The sequence below is a fragment of the Battus philenor genome, unplaced genomic scaffold, assembly GCF_028537555.1.
Source record: "Battus philenor isolate CCGP_79_NKW_IND1 unplaced genomic scaffold, ilBatPhil1.0.hap1 SCAF_10, whole genome shotgun sequence".
NCBI lineage: Eukaryota > Metazoa > Arthropoda > Insecta > Lepidoptera > Papilionidae > Battus > Battus philenor.
The window spans coordinates 1,020,676-1,041,154 of NW_027181662.1; the positions used below are offsets into that span (position 1 = coordinate 1,020,676).

Consider the following 20,479-nt stretch of genomic DNA (forward strand, 5'->3'; position numbering starts at 1 on the left):
AGCCGCGTCCGCAGTTCCGAACTGGAGCGGCACGAAATACATTTTTGCAATTGCACATTAAAACTAGTATGACCCAGAAAAGATCACTTATTTCTAGCGCATTTCCAAGATATTGGATCATCACTATATATTGTAATAATTTCCTATATTTTTAGGCCATTGTCACCGACGTGCTCGACAACGAGGTTCTCGTAACCTTTGAAAATGAGTGAGTTGATAATTTGTTCACTAACAATTTGATTTTAACCGTGTCGTTCACTATTTATTTACATGTATATTCCTTTTTAGCTGGCAGCCGGAATCGAAATTTCCTTTCTCTCAAGTGTTCTTACCACCAAAAGACACCAGCCAACACACAGAGTTCGTGGTAAATCAGGAGGTGGAGGTATTTGCGAGATCGAACGAAAAGGAAGCATGTGGCTGGTGGACAGCAAATATCCAGGTATTATATTTCTCTGCTATCGTCATTTCGATTTTTTTTTCTTTTGATACCCACATTAATATTTTTTAATGTACGTCAAGATTTTTGTGAAAAAAATCCACCGTTATATGTTAAAAATTACGTACTGTGCATGCTATTTTTATCACTTGTTTAAAAGTGATGTCAAAGTGTTAAATAGTGTCACTGAAATATTATTTATAACTCACAGAAATATGTACATGATAATTAGATTAGTAGTGAATATTTTAGATTTTTTTTACTAAAATTTTCTGCATTGCCTGTTAGTATATATTTTCATAGTCTTTAGTCCAGAGCCCCTTTTTCTTATGTCCAGGTGTTAATTTGCATATGTTTGCAAGTTTGGCCTTGCATCTGTGTCCTTCATATTATGTGAATGAAATTGAAATCCGGTTTAATTCAACAATGTGTTCCATTGGTGCAACTTTTGTGTCATTGGCCTAGGAGAGTGTATAATTTAGGTGTAGATTTATAACTAGCTTTAGACTATATACTCTTAAAAATGTTAAAAACATGAAGATGTGATGTACTTAGGGGATGATTACATATATACTTCATAATGTATTATATATGTACATGATTGTACATGTATTAAACACATTAATATGTTGATTTTAAATTAAATATATTTTCAAAAAGTAATTTCCTAAGACTAACTTTAACTAAAGCACCTCAATTTGCATCCATTTTTGATGATATAGTGCAGTATATTTCAAAATTGCATATGTATCATCTGTATGTATATTATATGCTATATATATATATATATATATATATATATATATATATAATATATTGAAAAATGATTTATATATATATATATATAAATATAAATCATTTTTAATACTTGGTTAGTTTTAGTTTAGGACATTAAAGTATTTGATAGTAATGTTAATGCTTTTTCTATGGAATGCTATGACCATGCCTTTGCTATGACCAAATTACTAGATAGTCGGTGCAAATTTAGTTTTAAATTATAGTTTTTCAAGGGTTATATCTCCCATATTGATTTAAAGCAAATATGAGGATATCAGAAATGATATAAATTGTTGAAAAAGGTTTATTGTGTTGAATAATACCTAAAAACATTAAATTTTAATTTCTGTAATGTTTAAGTGTGATATGGCGTGGTATCATGGCTTCAGAGTATAGGTATCACAGTGCATACATGTTTCATGTCTTTCTCCTAGAGTCATCATGACCAATTCAACATCATCACAATCATTCCTAAATTCATCCATTTTTGGGAATTACACTATTTAAATTTAGAACACAAATTTTGTGTGACATGCAGAGTGAGCAGCTTTTTATTGATCTTCAACTTTACAGATCCAAGAATTCTTACCTTTCTTCGTAAAGAGTTTGCAGTCATACTGCCGGCTGTGACTTTATGACAATTTGAAAATGTTGTCATTGTGTCATTGACTGCAAAGAGATAATCATTTAATCAAATACTATGGATATTTACATTGATCATTTGTCAAACCTCAATTTAAATGAAGCTATCTTTAAATGGTATCCAAATCTATGAAGGCAATTTTAAACCCTAATTCTGAGCTTCCACATGCTATACATAGTGGTACTCTGTTCATTTTGCTTTGGAGTTAACCTTACTCAAACCAGCCTTGAGAAAATCCCAGCATGCACTTTAGGTCGCCGGCTATGCCAGGAAGGCACCTTGGTGATCCAAGCTCAAGCTTTTTACACCAAAGTAGCATGTCTCAGTGTAAATTATATTTTTCACAACTACCTCCATTTTGATTAGACAAAGACGTCTATTTTAATTGTTTGCTCTAAGATTTAATGTTTGTATTTAATAATTGCATATTTAAAACTATGAGTCATTTCCATGTGAAACTATTTAATATTTTCATATAGTGTTAGAATTGCTTTGTTTTAATGAGAATTCTTTTTAAATATATTTCGAAGTCCTTTTTATATTAGTTTTTTATATACATTTGTCTACAAATCTATATATAATTTACATAACCTTGAATATAGGTTATTGACCTGTATAGAGGTTTAAGTTGATTGGTTTATTTTTTTGTGTATAATTTAAAATCTTTGTTACAAGTGATTGGGTGAAGGTGATTATGGTTTTATACTCACTTTATATTTATTTTAATATTTGCTGCAATCAATTTTACAATGGCAATGACAAACTATATAATGCAGTGTGCATAACATCTGCAATGCAGGCAGGATAACATTCCACATACAGGATGATGCTTTATAAATGTAATACATGTAAACATTTTGTAACAATTAATGCTTGGTACATCCTATTGAAAATGTGCTTAAAGAACGTTTTCAAAAAAGATTTACCGCATATTAAAATTCATTATTGTTTACCATCTATCCGGGTAGATTTTACTGTCAGAAGTTATTGACTTCAAATGGATAAAATTAATTATTGGGGATATGCCATAATGGTATAGTAATACAAATTCTGCGATGACAGATAGTAAACAATAATCTAATATATAAAATTCTCGTGTCACGGTGTTCGAACTTGAACTCCTGGAACGGCTCGACCAATTTTTATCGAATTTTATATGCGTATTCAGTAGGTATGATAATCGGCTACTATCTATTTTCCATACTCCTAAGTGATAAGGGTGGTCCGCCCCTATTTTTTTTTAAATAAATTTTTTGGTTTTTATTTTATTATGATACAGCATACCAAAATACATACAATCCTAAATTTTCATCTCTCTACGATTAACCCTTATTTATTATTTGTTAATTAAAAACTTTAATTTTTTTTGCAAAACGTTTGCGGGATCAGCTAGTTTAACTCTAAAATCATTGATATTTAGATATGCTATTATAGTTTCAACTCATAGATGCCCGTAGTGGGCAGATAGGGCAAAGCATATGTCTCTCCCAATGATATCTATGGAAGGATATACCATAATCGCCACGCTTGGCAGGTGGTTTGGCTATCATAGTGTGGTATTATGGTACGCAGAGGACGCTGCTGTCAATTTTCTGGAACATTGTCTGTAAGAAGTGGCAATCCTATATAATTAATGCAGTGTTAATTATAAGATTGTATCCCGAGAATTGAATCCGCTACCTGTGATGACAAATCTCAGTCCTCTATCGCTATAAAATGATTCTAGTTTCTATAAAATTGGTTTTGTTTCTTGAATTCATTTGAGGCACGCGAGTGATCGCTTTGATTCTAAGATTTTTAATACAATATTGTTATATTAGTAATCTATTTTATTATCCCGTGCTCCGTAGGGTACAATGGTCATATATTTTTTGCTCTAGTATAATACAGGGGTGAGCAACCTTTTCAATCAACAACTCAATTGTAATTTTTTTTAATTTTTTGGGCGTTTCGCACATAACACTTAAAAATATTTTTAATAAATATTAGAATTCGAAAATACAAAAAATATTTAAAATAAAAATAAACAGGGATTATATATATAACCTGAGAGATTTTGATGTGTAAAAGTGCAGGTTTTTATAAAAGGTTGTCAAATATCTCCCTTCCGCCTTTTTGTCTTTTGAATTTCGCGGCTATGTACAAAGCGCTACAGAGCTCGTATCTGGCAATACTATACATAATTTGAAAGGTCTTGACATAACCTACAAAACGACGCTATGCATGATTAGTTTGGATATTGCATTCAACAGTTATAGACGTGTAAACATGGAGTTCACTAACGCCGAAATTCGCGCTATTTTAAAGTTTTCCTTCGTTAAAGGCAAATCCGCTAGAGAAACGTTCCGTGAGATTAATGGTGTTTTGGGGGATGGTACTCTATCACTTCGAACCGCGGAGGAATGGTTTCGTCGATTCAGAGCCGGCGAAAACGACACCATGGATAAGCCAGCCGGCGGAAGACCTGTGACGACAAATACCGATCAAATCATGGACTACATCGAGTTAGACCGGCATGTGGCATCTCGTGACATCGCCCAGGAGATGGGAGTTAGTCACCAAACCATTTTAAACCATCTGCAGAAGGCTGGATACAAAAAAGCTTGATGTTTGGGTGTCGCATGATTTGACGCAAAAAAACCTTCTGGACCGAATTAACGCCTGCGATATGCTGCTGAAACGGAACGAACTCGACCCATTCTTGAAGTGGATGGTGACTGGTGACGAAAAATGGATCACATACGACAATATCAAGCGAAAACGGTCGTGGTCGAAGGCCGGTGAATCGTCCCAAACAGTGGCCAAGCCGGGATTGACGGCCAGGAAGGTTTTGCTGTGTGTTTGGTGGGATTGGAAGGAAATCATCCACTATGAGCTGCTCCCATGTGGCCAGACGCTTAATTCTACCATCTACTGCGAACAACTGGACCGCTTGAAGCAGGCGATCGACCAGAAGCGTCCAGAATTGGCCAACAGGAAGGGTGTAGTGTTCCACCAGGAAAACGCCAGACCACACACTTCGTTGATGACTCGTCAGAAGCTACGGGAGCTCGGATGGGAGGTTTTATCACATCCACCATATAGCCCGGACATAGCGCCAAGTGATTACCACCTGTTCCTGTCCATGGCGAACGCCCTTGGTGGTGTAAAGTTGAACTCAAAAGAGGTTTGTGAAAAGTGGCTGTCCGAGTTCTTCGCAAATAAGGAGGGGAGCTTCTACGAGGGAGGTATTATGAAGTTGCCGTCTAGATGGAAACAGATTATCGAACAAAACGGCGCATATTTGAACTAAATCCGATCACTGTAACACTTTTTATAAAGCATTGAATAAAGAGCAAAAAAGCGGAAGGGAGATATTTGACAACCTGTTATTTTCGGATTTTACGCATTTCGAAAATCTGTGAATGTAGTTCTATTTTTTTTTTCTAAATAAAGGAATGTTTTATTTAAGTAAAATTGTACATCTGTAGTATGTACAGTACTTTACCTCCAGGTGGCGTTAAAAGATTCCAACCTGTATATATATTCAACAAATTATTGGAGCATCCTATATGAAGCATTTTTTCAATCAGCAACTCACATCAGAATACTTTCGTAATTTTTGTGTATTAACATCATTACAGTTTAAGAATGTCCACTGCTAAACATGGCCTATCCTATAGATTTAAAAACGGTATCCAACTTGTGGGGTGTTTGGGGGTTTGTCTTCATGTTCACCTTATGTTTCGAGTGGCCTGCTCGCTGTTCACCTGGCCAATGCTCAATACTAAGTCGGTTACATACTTTACTACGGATCTTCTCCTTCTTCTTGAAGTGCCTCTCCAACTAGTGAAGGTTGGCTATCAGCTTCCTGCTCTCTTCCTTATTTTTGGTTCTGCGTAATAGCTCAGCAGCGCTGGCGATTCCGGTCCACTCTCTAATGTTACGAAGCCACGACTTCTTTCTCCTACCAACCTTCCTTTTACCAGCGACCTTTCCCATCATGATAAGTTGAAGGAGATTGTATCGTTGGTGTCGAAGAACGTGTCCCAAGTAAGCGATTTTCCTTCGTTTTACTGTGAGCATTAGTACTACGGATCTGGATGGTTTGATTTCGTAGAGAAATCCGATCCATGGTTCGTTGAGCGATTGTGGTGACCACGTTGCAGGACTTTCAGTTTCACGGGCCCTTTCGTTTGGTGAACTTAGTTCGGATGAAGCTGTAAAAGCCTCCGGGCTAAAAGCATCAACTTCAACCGAAACTGAATCAATGTTGTTATGTCGTTGAGGAAACGCTGTATTTAATATCGCTAGTCGATTTAGTTCTTGATTCTCTTAAGGCTTGTTCCTACACTTCTTTGTTCATTGCTTCATTCGACTTCTGTACTGTTTCTAAAGCTTCGTCGGATACGAATTTACGGAACGTAAGGGCTCGGGTCCGTGAATTATATACATTCAGCTTCTATTGTCTCATGTGAAGTTTTTGCTGCTAGCCTTGCGGCTTTTCAGCATGGAACGGAGGGGTCCGTGAACGGGGTATGGAGCTATTCTAATTTTTACCCTACTGGTCGCCTCGATAGTGGTTGATCCTCTCATGCTCCGCAGAGCGACATTCTCTCGCGCGCACCCTTGGGGCTCCAATGTTCCACAGCGGAGCACAGTCTGATGAAGCTGTAAGAGCCTGAAAAATTAACAGCAACAATCACCAATCGATGTAAGTCCTTGCGGGCAATTTCCCAAAGGCAATCAACATTCGGCTTCTATTGTTTCTGAAGATGTCAATGCTGACAGCCCTAAGGCTTTCACAGCTTCATCGGTACTGAGTTTCCGGAGTGGAAGGGTCCATGAACTAGATACATTCGGCTTCATTATTTTGTCGCTATATAGATGCATTTTGGGGCCTACAACTAGTGGGTGAGTGAGCGCCCCGCACAGGTCTGCGCGTAGGTACTGTGCGTGCGAGACAGCACTAGGTATTAATTTTGACGTACTATTGGTTGATTCGGCGACTCCCTATACTGTAAATATCATATTAATATATTATAATGTAAAAATACTGGACTTGATTCCTTATACTATTATTTCTAAATTCCACAGAGATTATCTTCCGTGCCTTAGTTATTTGAATTGTTTAATATTTCGATTTTTTTTTATTGGAATTTTTATGTCACAGTGCTAACCAAGCCTATCGACTCGCACTTGAGAATCTTTAAGTTGTCAGCCGTTGACGGTTGCAATTTGTATGTATATACACACAGTATTCTAGTTTTTGTATAATTTTTCTCTCATTTACACACAAGTGTACTGTTAGTGGACTAGTAGAGAATATACAAGTTTCCAGAGTGTCAGCCGTAGCGTCCTCTGAGTTTTAATATACCACACAGAATGCAAATGCATGTATATCCCCACATAGATGCCTTACAATGGGTGTGTGTAGCCTGAAACCACGACTTTTAAGACCCTAAATTGACGTACAGAGTTAAGTAAATTGTGATTAAAAATATACAGTAATACCCCGCTTTACACGACCCCGTTATACGCGGTTTCACTATAACGCGAATTGCAAATTTCGCGCTCAAATGCCTCGAATTACGCGAAAGAGTGCATATAAATATAATGTAGTCATCAACTTCTCTGTGGTGTCTTGACCATCTGTCAAACAATTAAAAACAGTGTTGGGTGTTATGAACGTATTTTACAAGAACGTAAACAAAACGTTACCCAAAAGACAATAGATGTATTTTTCCGTAAAAAAATAAGAGTATGTATTGCATAAAGTGTTCCTAGAATTAAAGTGATGATTCAAAATATTTGTATTTTTTTGTAATAATTTTTGACTATGTTTAATCATAAACCTCGTTATACGCGAATTTCAGTTAACGCGATTTTTTTTGGAACGTATCCCTCGCGTAACGCGGGGTATGACTGTATTATAATTAGAGAGAGATGAAGTCAATGTAATATCCATAATAAATAAATATAGGTAATATATTGAACAAAGCCAAGCAATCTTTAACGAAACCAGGGTAGGTAATCAGAGACGCGATGTAGAACCTGTTTCTATTTATACAATATTATTTCTACCCTATAAACTGCTCCGTGTTCCGGTTGGCAAAAACTCGCCTCGGCTCGGAATGATTTCGTATACGCGGTGTAAGTCGGCGGTCTATATTTCCGAATAGGGTGACCATAATTTAACGTACATTTCACGGGACAGTATAACAATAATTTTTTTTTACTAAAAATAATACATTAATCAATATTATTGCTTAATAATGCTATTGCTTGTTATACATTTAGTACATGCCAATAGATAACGCACCGTGTTATAGGCAAAATTGTTTCGTCGTCAAATATGTAGTACAACACGTAATGATAATGGAAATCTTATCACATATTTAATAATTATGATAACACATGGTAAACATATTTAAACAATGACAATCTTTAATAGAGGTATTTAATGTAATAGAATAAAGAGTTCAATCGATTTAAAATAGGCTGTAAAAATTGTTAACAATCCGCGAGAATCTTAAACCTGAATTAAAGTAATATATGCCGAGTTTCTGTTAATTCTTATTATAGATAAATCGGACTCAACTTTACCCTTTCGTTACCAGTGCCGGAGTTAGCCTTTTTTTTTGTTTCGGTGGGGGAAATCTTCCGGTGTTCAAGATGCCCTGCCTCTGGGGGGAGGACAGGGGTATGTGGGATTGCCACCCACTAAACCCCCCCGGTGGTCGCCCTCTGCGCTACACTTGGGACCGCGGTATCTCCCGGTCAGGGATCGCCACGCGGTCTGCCCTCGCGCCGTGCTATTTTAACCCTCGTGGTGCTATCACGATGGTTCGAAACCACGTCGAACCATTGTCCACCTCAGAGTCGCCGAAGGTACTGAGAGTTTAAGGCCCCCACCCTAAACTCACTCGACTCCGAAGGCCCCGTTTATGATAGGGGAGCACCATTCACCGGAGGGTCGTCGCGAGGCGCGTCCCTGTGTTGACGGTAATGCCGAAGTTAGCATGCTTCAACTGGACACGCCGTGATGTACCAGCGCCGCATTTATCATCACTTGCCGTACCTTATATTGCATTGTTATTCAATATATTCCTCTAATAGTACAATCATGTTATTGAATGCGCCTTTACTCAAAAAATATTATTTGAAAGTACAGTATTTATTTGGAAACTAAAATTTGGAACATTAGTATCATTGCAATAATAATCTACAAAGGTTGATAGAAATACATTTTACTTTCAAGTTATAAATCAGTAGTAATAAATCGAAGTACAAGGTGCGTTGTTTGCTGTGCAAAGGGAAATAGACGGGAATCTAAATATGAACGTCAATCCCTGTTTTAAGATTTATCACAGCCAAAAAAATTACTAAGAATTATCCAACCTTACATTTTTAATTGATATACCGGTAAAATATTTAAATATGTAACACTATGAGAAAATTCGAACATCAGGCTACCTGGTCATGCAATGTGCACACTTTGCGGCGCGCTGTCTGGTTCGTATAGTCACTTTGGCGGAACGTACTGCGGTAAGGAACGGGTTAAGTGTGACATATTATACCTAACCTAACCTAACCTAACCTAACCCGCCTTACTATAGGTAGCCAGAGGCTATCTGCAACTACCGCCACCTATTGTCGTCCGTTGTAACTGCGTTGACATGTATAAAGATTGATTATTTAATGGAATCAAGCGTTACCTCGCGGAAGTCCATCCTATGTAAGAAAAGGACCAATATTTAGCCACTTCCGCACATGCAGTGGTAGTCGTGCAATAAAGTGCACCGCCCGCTAGCCCGCTGATAAATGCGCATGCGGCAAACAATGCGAATCACACAACCGCTACCGCCAAATTACTCAACATGTGTTTCACCCCGGGGCATCTTCAGGAGTTATGTTACACCGATTAGTGCCAAACACAGAGTGAGCTTAGTCCGTCGCCGCGTGTTATTTGTCGCTTATTATTGTAAAAGATTGATTGGTTATAAATGTATGCTTTAAAAGAGGGCCATTACATAGCTCATATATGAACAAAAACCTATAAAGCTTTAACACTTGCTTTTCACTTTGTATTAAGTGATCACTCTGAAATATGTTACATTAATGTAACATATTTCATTAATGTATAGTAAACAATAATTTTGATATGTCCGAAGATGTAACTTTTCAGGAGACACGAAAAACTATATAATAATAATGTCTCCAAAATTATTTTAATTGTGTAGTTTTGAAAGCTAATTTTATTCTGAACATTCTTTGAATATTTATATCTAAAAGAAAGTTTACCGTAAAATATTTTTATTCTCGTTTGTGGTTTATCTTGTTTATTTGGAGCCAAAAATAAATTGCATATCTCTGCCATTTTTAGCCAGAAAATTATGATAAAAAAATGACAAGATGTATTGGAATACGTAGATTGTGCAAATATTTAAATCCGGTAAAATATATATCTGCGATTTTCATTTTATTAGATGGAGGCAGCGATATGTAGTATATTATCATTACATTATTTATTATTCCTGAAACTTTTCGGTTAACATTTTACTACACAATAAACTATTGACACTAAATTAACTATATGTTTGTGCGTGTGCGTGCGTGCGTGCGTGCGTGTGTGTGTGTGTGTGTACGTGCGTGTGTGTGCGGTTAATTCAACTGCAATGTAGAATAGGAATATCCCGCTTATTGCGCCTGCATGGTGACCGTAGCCTCGATACGGCCAGTGGTTCGGCACTCGCAAGGATCGCCCGCTAATTGCTAACTTACGTGCCCGTCGCTGAATATACAATTAGCATAAATATGACTTATATCCCTTACATGGGCCGAGTTTCGTATATTTATCAAACCAATAATTTCTATTCATTTTTGGTGATTTAAACATTAAGTCATTGTTAACTTACCCGGCGCTTCTCAAACTTAAATCGGAATTAAACTAATATATGTTTGGTTTTTTTATTCTTTTTTATGTATTAATTTGACTCAAGGGTGACGTATTATAACACATATAATCATAAATTGTTAATATTGATTATTATAAGGTGGGTATGTATATTGTAATTGCTTGATATTCAAAAAATAATTGTTGAGGGTAGAGGAACATTTATGAGATGACATAGATTAACTGTATTTGACTTGTAGGAGAAAAATGTGTAAGAAAAATTGCAAATATAAAACGCTGTCGTGCCTCGCAGATCTAAAGAGAAAGAAATAGCGGCAACCCTCTCCCAACTGTCTGCGTTTAGTAAAAACGAAAAAAATAATATTGTAAAATAATAAAAAAAAAACTAGACTGATAAAACTTTTTTTTTTCACGTTCTGAGCCGCGGCAATTTTTGAAGATTTTTCCATACGGGCCGCGTGGGGCGTGTACGACCCGTACTTTAAAAATTAAAATAAGTCGTTTAAAACATTGCTTTACATTTTTCAATACTGCAAAGCAATAATTAGTGGGAAAAAGTTGTTAATTTTAATATGCATTACGTAAGCGCATGCGTGATGTGTAGTTATCTATATTCGACCCTGCAATTCATTTGTTTAAGAATCCTTTGTTTTTTTCAATGAGAACTGCAAATGGCCTGAACGGATAGTGCAACGGGGGTCGTATACGCTCCACATGCCATGGGGTTAAAAAAATAATTGTCCTAAGATGGATAGTAAGAAAAGGACCAATATTTAGCCACTTCCTCTGACTCTGTGTTTGGCGCTGGTCGGTGTGACATAACTCCTGAAGTTGCCCCGTGGAGGGGTGAAACACGTGTTGAGTGATTTAACGGTGGTAGTTGTGTGATTCGCATTGTTTGCCGCATACGCATTTATCAGCAGGCTGGCGGGCGGTGCATTTCATTGCACGACTACCACTGCATGTGCGGTAGTGGCTTAATATTGGTCCTTTTCTTACTTAGGATAGACTTCCGCGAAGTAACGCCTGATTCCATTAAATATCTAAGATGGATAGTTCGATTAAATGTGTCAATTATATCTTAGAACAAAATGTTCGTCTGATGTTAGAGAAAGCTAATACTAGAATACGTAAGATGTAGACATGTAAGTTTTGCAGACTTTATATTTTTGGCACCTACGAACGAAGCCGCGTGCCAAGACCACCCACATTATCCGTACGCCGTATACGGGCGTTGACTTCGAACATGTGTTTTATCTATTGTTCAAATCAAGCAAAGTATGGAGACGGCTTTGCTAGGGATTTCTTTATGAACTTTTATCAGGGATAAAATCCATATACAGAATGTTTCAAAAAATACTAATTTCTCAATTTTTGTATTTTTGACTTAACATTGGCTTCCGAGTTGCTCAATTATTTGTTTATCTGTCTGAAAATTGATGTAAAAAGTATTTTTTTTCTGAAAAATGATCTGTAACAGTTCCCCAAACTTTTTTGTGTCGTAGATCCCTTGCCATGTTTTTCCGTGTTGGGTAGACCCCCTACTTACCTGATGTTGATTTCCTGTAAATTTCTAACTGTAGTGAAGTTTAGTGTTAAAAACTTAAAGTAAAAACACATGTTAATTTATACATTTATTAATTGAACTTAAATTAAAACTACTCAAAATAAAATTTTGTATCTGTTATGTAAAATATACGTAACATTAAATAAACATAAAATAACATAAGCAATAATTTTTTTGTTTCATAGGTACTTTTATAAATAATGTAAACGTTTTGATATTATAAGATAGTATGATGTAAGTAAATAGGTACTATCAGTGTATGTGTTGAGATCCACTATCGTGGACCCCCATTTTCATTTCATGGATCCCCAGATTTTTTTTCGCTGACGTAGACCCCTTGAAGGTTGTCATAGACCCCTAGGGGTCGATATAGACGATTCACCCTTTTGTAGCTTTTACACATAGTCCCATGTGATCCTGTATAAAGAGTGACTACAAAACTAGATTATTCAATACTTGTTTTGTGTATAAAAGGTTGAGAGACCAACATCTCAATTGAAAGTCGATGCATCGTACGCTATTGAAGTCTTGAAATAGCTGCGCCTTCAGAGCGATACGCTCGGCACATAACGAATTCGAACCTAAAAGCTTCGTAGTGTTGTTTGTACGGAAACTTTAAGTGCCTCTCCGGCGCTGCCTCCCGTATATATTATACCAGTATACACTAGGTTGTAGGTTCTCTTAACTATTTAGCTGAGAAGAGAATTTCAATGTTTTATATCGTACTGTGTATATATATATATATACTAGCTGACCCGGCCACGCGTTGCTGTGAAAATTTAAAAAGTGGAAATAATTGAATTATACGGTATTTCGTTCACTACAAAATAAATTTAATTAATTTTATAGCGTCAACAACACGTGGTAATTATGCTGTTAAAATGTAGCTTATATGACACGTTCGTAGATTTACCATAGCAGCGCCATCTATTGATTACTTACTCAACCCAGTCGAAAGGTATCGACATCTGTTAGAATCATTTGGAGTTAACAGATAATTGTGACTGTCAAATAATAACAGACAATAATTAGCAATAAATTAAAATTGCGACTATAATTTGAGATTTAAACTATCCTATCTCTCAAGTTAGATCGAACTGCACATAGTGTGCAAATTTTATTATAATCGGTTAAGTGGTTTAGAAGTCCATTGAGTATAAACATTGTGACACGAGATTTATATATATTAGATATAGGGAAAAAAATACTTTCAAAATACTTTTTTTAATAGATTTGTTACCGCGCGGAATTCGATCCAAATTAAGAAAGGGACTACTATATATAGATTCTCTTAACGATTTAGCGGAGAATTTAAATGTTTTATATCGTACTGTGTGTATATATAAGGAAAAATATACTTTACATAGTAATTTATTTATTTGAAATATCCATAATTAACTGTCAATATCTAATAGATCTGTTACCCGCCCGGAATTCAATCCAAATTAAGAAAGGGACTAATATATAGGTCACTCTGTGTTTGGCACTGGTCGGTCTAAAATCTTAGGATGCCCCGTGGAAGGATGAAACACGTGTTGAGTGATTTAACGGTGGTAGTTGTTTCGCATTATTTACCGCACGCGCATTTATCAGCGGGCTGGCGGGCGGTGCATTTTATTGCACGACTACTACTGCATAGCGGAAGTAGCTATATATTAGTTCATTTCTCTTAGTTAACTGACAATGTGTCAATGATTCGTGTGAAACGAATTTTATATTTTTTTCTAATCTGTAATATATAATCACGAGAATTAATGTTAAAAATAATCAATACGAGTTTGCTTTGAATGTCGTTTATTTAATTTCAGAAACAATAACTGTGTTTAACTCCACAGATATAATAAACACTGTTTTTTTTAACTTTGGGAAGGACAGGGTCGTTTTATTCCATTTAATATTTTTTTGTGCACATTACGTTTCTTTGCGCTCTTGCATTCTTCTTATAATCTTTCGTACTTCATCTTTATTTCCACATTTACGCCTTTCTCTTTCATTTCACGATAACATTAATTTCTCAGTTTTATTTATTTTTAATTTTATTTAAACATTTTGTTGTATATACTTTTCATTTTTATTTTCTATTTTATTGTTCGCACTTATTTTTAACTAGAACGTCCACTGTTGGACATGGGGCTCTTCTATAGATTTTTAGACCGGTTGGGAAGCGGCCTGTATTCAGTGTCCTACATAGATAGCATCATAATCCTTTTGATTTTTGAAAAAAAAATTTTTTTTGGCGTGCCGCAAATAAATGCCTATTTAAAGAGTACACTCAGGTCAGGTTTAGCCCCCCCCCATAAGATAGCCAGTGACCGCATCCAGACATCCCCGCGACTTTGATGGTCGTCGGGCCACATGGAGGGTGACCCAACTTCTCTATCGAACCTTTTCACATTCACACAACGGCCGCTAGCTGCACTAGCAATGTGCTCCGCATACTGCCACTTCAGACTGGCAATTCTAACTACGTGGGTGACTTTGGTTGCCTCGCCGATCCCATTTCTGTTTCGTTCTCGCAACGAAACTCCGAGCATATAGCCATCTCCCTTGCTCTCTGGGTGACCTTGAAGGTTATAAGGCCCGTCGTAAGCAACCATGTCTCTTGTCTTATATAATTTTATTTAAATAAATTGTATTTATTGAAAACATAAAAGTACAGTATATGTGGATTTATTGTATACTTGCACTGTCTTTTCATATGTAGTCATTACTTTAAGACATTTTGAAATACGTACGAAATGATATATTTTTTAATTGAAATATAAAAATTAATTAAAAGTAGGGTATATTTCTCGAGAGATCACAAAATCTCTAAGAGATGATGGGAAATCGGGGGTCAGTTAATTCATGACATAACCCTCGTAAAACATTGGATTGTTTATACGCATTACATTTTTCGATTCGAGGGTGTGTCGCTTTCCTTGATGAAATGAACGGTTTAGTCCAAAATTAAAAAAAATTAAAGGTAGCGTACTTCCCTATCAGTTCCATTATTTCTGTAATTGTTTGGAGCGCGATGATAATGACGCTGGTTTCGTTTCCAGATGATGAGGGGAGAATTCCTGGTGATAGAATACCTGGAGTGGGACAACTGCTACACGGAGATCGTGCCAAAGGACCGGGTGCGCGTGAAGACGCAGAAGACCCCCATCGACAAGACCACCTTCCACAAGTTCGAAATACCCGTACCAGATGATCTCAAAGAATAGTGAGTTTAACTTTTGAGCGAACCTTTTTTGTCCTGGATTATTGTTGCATAGACTGTTATTGTTGGGTTCTCTTTATGTCGTCCACTACAAGGCATGGGTTTCCCGAAGATCGAAAAGTATTCAGCGACTTCCTGCTACCTTGACCATGTCGTCGCTCCACCTGGTAGAGGAGGAGGAGGAGGAGGGAGCCTAACCATGCCGCGTCTACTAGCAAGTGGTTCAAGACGAGCTATTCTGGATTGAATGTTCTCCTCATTTCTGATTCAACTTGACAGAGAAGCTCCTATCTACTATTCTCTGGTTGACCAAGTCTTTTAAGGCATATGGCAAACAAACATGTCTCAAAACCATAAGTCATCACCTTCAACACACTGGTCAAACCTTCATTTTCAGACATTGCAGTATTTTTGATGAGATGTTTCAAAGATTCCCCTATGCTTCTCATCCCGAGTTAAAATGATGATTCTTGTAAACTGCCTGTGTAAGCATGTATTGTACAAACCAATTCTACCAACCTAACATTCGTAGTCACAAGTATGAACTTTGTTACTGGTATAGTCAATTTTAGACTCTCATAGTAAATATAATTTTAAAAAAATGTATGTGGGGTATGTGTTTATATATGTAAAGTGTTTTAATGTGTTTATGTAAGTTACCTGTTTTAACTTGTCAGTGTTTGTGCCTTAAATAAAGTAATTTAAAAGAAATACAAGCACCATAGATTGGAAATTGTTGTCTTATAGTACATATATCTTCATCGTTTCAACTGAGACTATATTGAGAAATAACGAAATAATAATTTCAACCTTATAAGACTGAGGTGTTGGATATGTTCATATATATAATTCATTGAAAATTACATTGATTTCATAAGTGATGTATGATCGTGATTAGAAATATGAAGGTGCATAAGCTTTAAACGGTTGAATGTAAAGTCATTTGTCAGCAAAGTTTTAAACTTAGTAAATCAAATCTTGAAAATAGTTTATCTTGTATTATCATTACATTATTTATTATTTATGAAACTGTGATAAATAGCAAACAACTTTACATTCACAACTTTAAAGGTTTTATACCTACAACCAATCACCATCACCCTGTGTATTCAGTTTTCTACTTTCAGATTTGCCAGAGATGTGAAAGCTATAATGTTTACCAGTGCAGAATATTAATGTGTGTAAATGAATGAATGCAGCTGTGGTCAGCTGCGGCTAGAGGCGACTGCGACTTATGAAGACGTTACTGTGGTCCGCAGCGCGAAGGTGGAGAACGCGCACAAGGAGTTCCAGAAGGCAATCGGCGCCGCGCTGGTGTGGTTCGTGCCCGAGCGCGGGGCGCTGGCCGTCATCTCGCGCTGCGAAACCTCCCAGCGCCGCGCCAACATGCTGCAGGAGATGCACTTCAGGTAAGCTCATCTTTATCAATTATGCCTTAGTCGTTTCCTCATGACTGAGGGTTGTGGTCAAAGTAGTGTGTGATTAATCCTTTGTGGTTGGACTGCTATTTGGGCCGTAGGTCTCTAATGCTTACGTTAGCTTCAAGTGATGGAAATGCTTTACAGGTATTTGAGAAGGGTCCTAAAGCGTTGATGTCATTTATGATGTAATTTTATGTAACCTAAAATGTGCCCGAAAATCTTGTCGACTTCCACCTTACCCAGCCAGATAAGGCTGTCGACCGCGAAGGATTAATAAAGCCTATTGAAATATGACTTGATACAACTTACAACAGAAATATAGTACACTTGTCTTCGAAACAGTAATTATAGAGTTCCTTTCCAAGTTGTTCTCAGTAAAATAGATGTTTCCACACCTAGCAGTAGTCTGTATACAAATACATATTTATGTATGTTATATCAAAGTGCTTAATGAAGCATATATAAAAGAATAAATATGCTGTGGTTGAAGGTGTTATGTCTACGCTACCATTTTTCTCATTAGAGCACCATAGCATCTGTTGAGCATGGTGGTGTTTGTCCATTTTACCCTCTACATTGCTGGCAACTATTAGCTTATTCAGATTATTTGAGCTTATATGAAATGCAATGTACATGCAACATCAACCACAACAACTGACAGAGTTGTAACTTAGTAACAACCCCAGCCGAGGTTTCCTTCACAGGCCCTAATCCTGGTACTTTTATTTTCTCATGAACCACTTTCAAAATTTAACTGGTTCTAATGAAACCCCTACAGTTACATTTCTACCAAACTACCAAAATTTTACAAGTCACTGAGCTTTTTAAAATATTTGTTAACATTGATAGTTGAAGTTGAAAACATTTTACAACTTCACTATAAGCAGGTAAATTTTGCGTGATCATTCATGTTCTGAACTCAATTTATTATGTCTTCAGTGGACTCTTATGGGTTCACTTGTATTGCTTATGTAACTCATACTCTGGTCATTTGTAAAGGTAGTAAATGTAAGCTATGTGTTTAGATAAGAAAGAGAAAAGACACCTGTTTCATAAATATGTAGGGGACAGTTGAACTCGATTGTACTTTTTTCTTTTATTACTTTTAATGCTCTGGGCTTTAGTCTAGAGCCGAATGAACATTTAATACTTATATGAACTAAGTAAGAAAAGAACCAATATTTAGCCACTTCCGCCAAACACGGTGGTGGTTGTGTGATTTACATGGTTTGTCGCATACGCATTTATCAGCGGGCTGGCGGGCGGTGCATTTTATTGCATGACTACCACTGCATGTGCGGAAGTGACTAAATATTGGTCCTTTTCTTACTTAGGATGGACTTCTGCGAGGTAACGCTTGATTCCATTAAATTACATGAACTAATTACAATAGGTAATGTATATAAATGGCATTTGTAGATTCCATGGGTGCGAGGGAGGTAGGGTGCTGAGTGTGCTTAGTCTAACAACTCTTTTTAAGGTAGCAAAGCTTTAGGGCTCTCTAGAAAATCTTGGCTCGGACCATTACTACTATAATTTCACTGGTTTGGGAAAATCAATGTATATTGACTTTACTCATAGATCCACTGATGGACATAGGCCATAGATTTATATTTAGTTATGTATATACAATGCGATTAAAATAAGAATAGGACGGGCTCTCGGCTAACTTCACTCATATAAGTACGGTCAGCATTAAATATATAAAATAAAAAAAAAAATAATAATTGTTTTTGTTGATTGTTTAATTTGTTCTACAATGAGCAAAAGAGGTAGTGTTTTACATCGGCGAGCTCGAGAGATTATCAGCAATGTTGATAAGTACTTCGAGGAAGAGAAAAAACGTGCCATTATGATGTTGGACCAGTTAAAACAAGCAAGAATTGTACTAGGGCCAGATGGCAATATTCATATATCGCGTGATGTATTTGGAAGTTTCATTAAGCATTTGGAAACTGCTTCGAAGGTAACCGAGCGAGTGACTTTAGCCACTGGTATTATTTTTTAACATTGCTTTTTTTGCACACTATACCAAGTTCCCGTTGTGACGTCACAACATGGCGCTAGGCCGGTCCTATTCTTATTTTAATCGCATTGTGTATCCCAAACTTCTTGAAGAATACTCCAATTTATTCTGATACATATGATTAAATTAAGTACATTTGGATATGTTTGATAATAGCACTTAACAAGGATTTCAAGCAATGAGCTTTGTTTGAGGTCCTCTTGTCTTGAAAGGCAGACTCACCGATCAGGCAAGACAGGTGCTTACATTATATTGGAATGTACAGGGCCGACAGCGTGTAGACACATGTTGGGCTGGTAGTATTTATTTTCCAACAGGTTTTTTTACATATACAATTTAATATTTATTTATTGAAAATTAAATTATAATTATTTTTGAGAGCTTTTTAAAACATAACTAAGGTGTATCTATTATTGTACCAGTAGAACATACTGGCTTTCTGATAAGTAGGAGGCTTGATGGACACAAACTTTGAAATATGTTGTCATAGTATATGCCGGTTTATTTGCTATGTATACCTTCAGCAAAAATATTGATGTAGGTTATGATAAGTATATTATATCTCGGTTATCTAAGTTAGACTTAGTTGAGATACCTATATAACATATCTATGATTCCATTAAAATATAAAAGTATAGAATGAATATTTAAAAATGCTTTTTTTTTAATTCTAAACTGCAATAATTTGAAGAGAATTTTGATATAGATACTGTGTTCAAAAAGTAAGGTTAAATTGTCATTTAAGACCGGGGTATTAGGGAGGTACGTGAATTTTTTTCTACATAGGTGGGACTATCTATAACATTTACCGAGGTGTCTATTTGTCAAAAGTTGGAATATCAATTTCGTCTTGGTTTGTTGATGTAATACTGCATTGGTTCTTCAATACTTTTTTACTACTAGCTATTCACCAAACTTAAAATGCCAATATGGGGATTGACATAATTGAGGAGATAAAACAAATCAACAAAGTACTTGAAGGCTACACTGGAAAAACAACTACTCAGATTGTTTCGTGGACTGAAGAAAGTGTGTTTTGATCCAACGAGGATGAAATTGAATTTGAAGAATAAATAAAGCATTTACATATTAATAAATTCATCTTACTTTTTGATCACAGTATTATACATGATAGTTATAAGTATATGTAATGTAATAAATATGTTTCTATGTATAAATCAATTTGTTTGTTGTAGAAACCTAACACAGAAGCTGCTATTGCTAAAAAAGACTGAGGAGGCGGCTAGACAATTAGAATCTACGAAAATTCACAGTCAAGGAGGGTGAGTGATTTCCTATTTTGATCATCAACAAATCTTTCATATCTCTATTCATCAAGCCTGGAGATAATTGAGTCCTGAGAAGATTTAACTTGAAAATAAAAATTGGTTTATCATGTATACAATCTATTCTTCTGGTGCTTGATGGACTAGCCAGGAAGTAGACAGGCTAAGGAAGGGAAGGTCTCCCTACTATTGATAATCTGATCATCAAAACACTTCTTA

The 20,479-nt window shown here is 36.2% G+C and overlaps 1 protein-coding gene across 3 annotated transcripts in view; it reads left to right on the forward strand.

Annotated features, from left to right (window-relative positions):
- Positions 1-20,479, forward strand: part of Fmr1 (synaptic functional regulator FMR1) — a 35,685-nt gene that overhangs the window by 375 nt on the left and 14,831 nt on the right. For 2 of the 3 annotated variants that reach the window (XM_068769645.1, XM_068769658.1), the window contains exons 2-6: positions 156-208; positions 289-442; positions 15,367-15,530; positions 16,727-16,936; positions 20,171-20,257. In XM_068769645.1, the coding sequence (XP_068625746.1) occupies positions 156-208; positions 289-442; positions 15,367-15,530; positions 16,727-16,936; positions 20,171-20,257 (668 nt within the window). The remainder of the gene's footprint in view (positions 1-155; positions 209-288; positions 443-15,366; positions 15,531-16,726; positions 16,937-20,170; positions 20,258-20,479) is intronic. The other variant, XM_068769652.1, reaches the window with a different exon arrangement.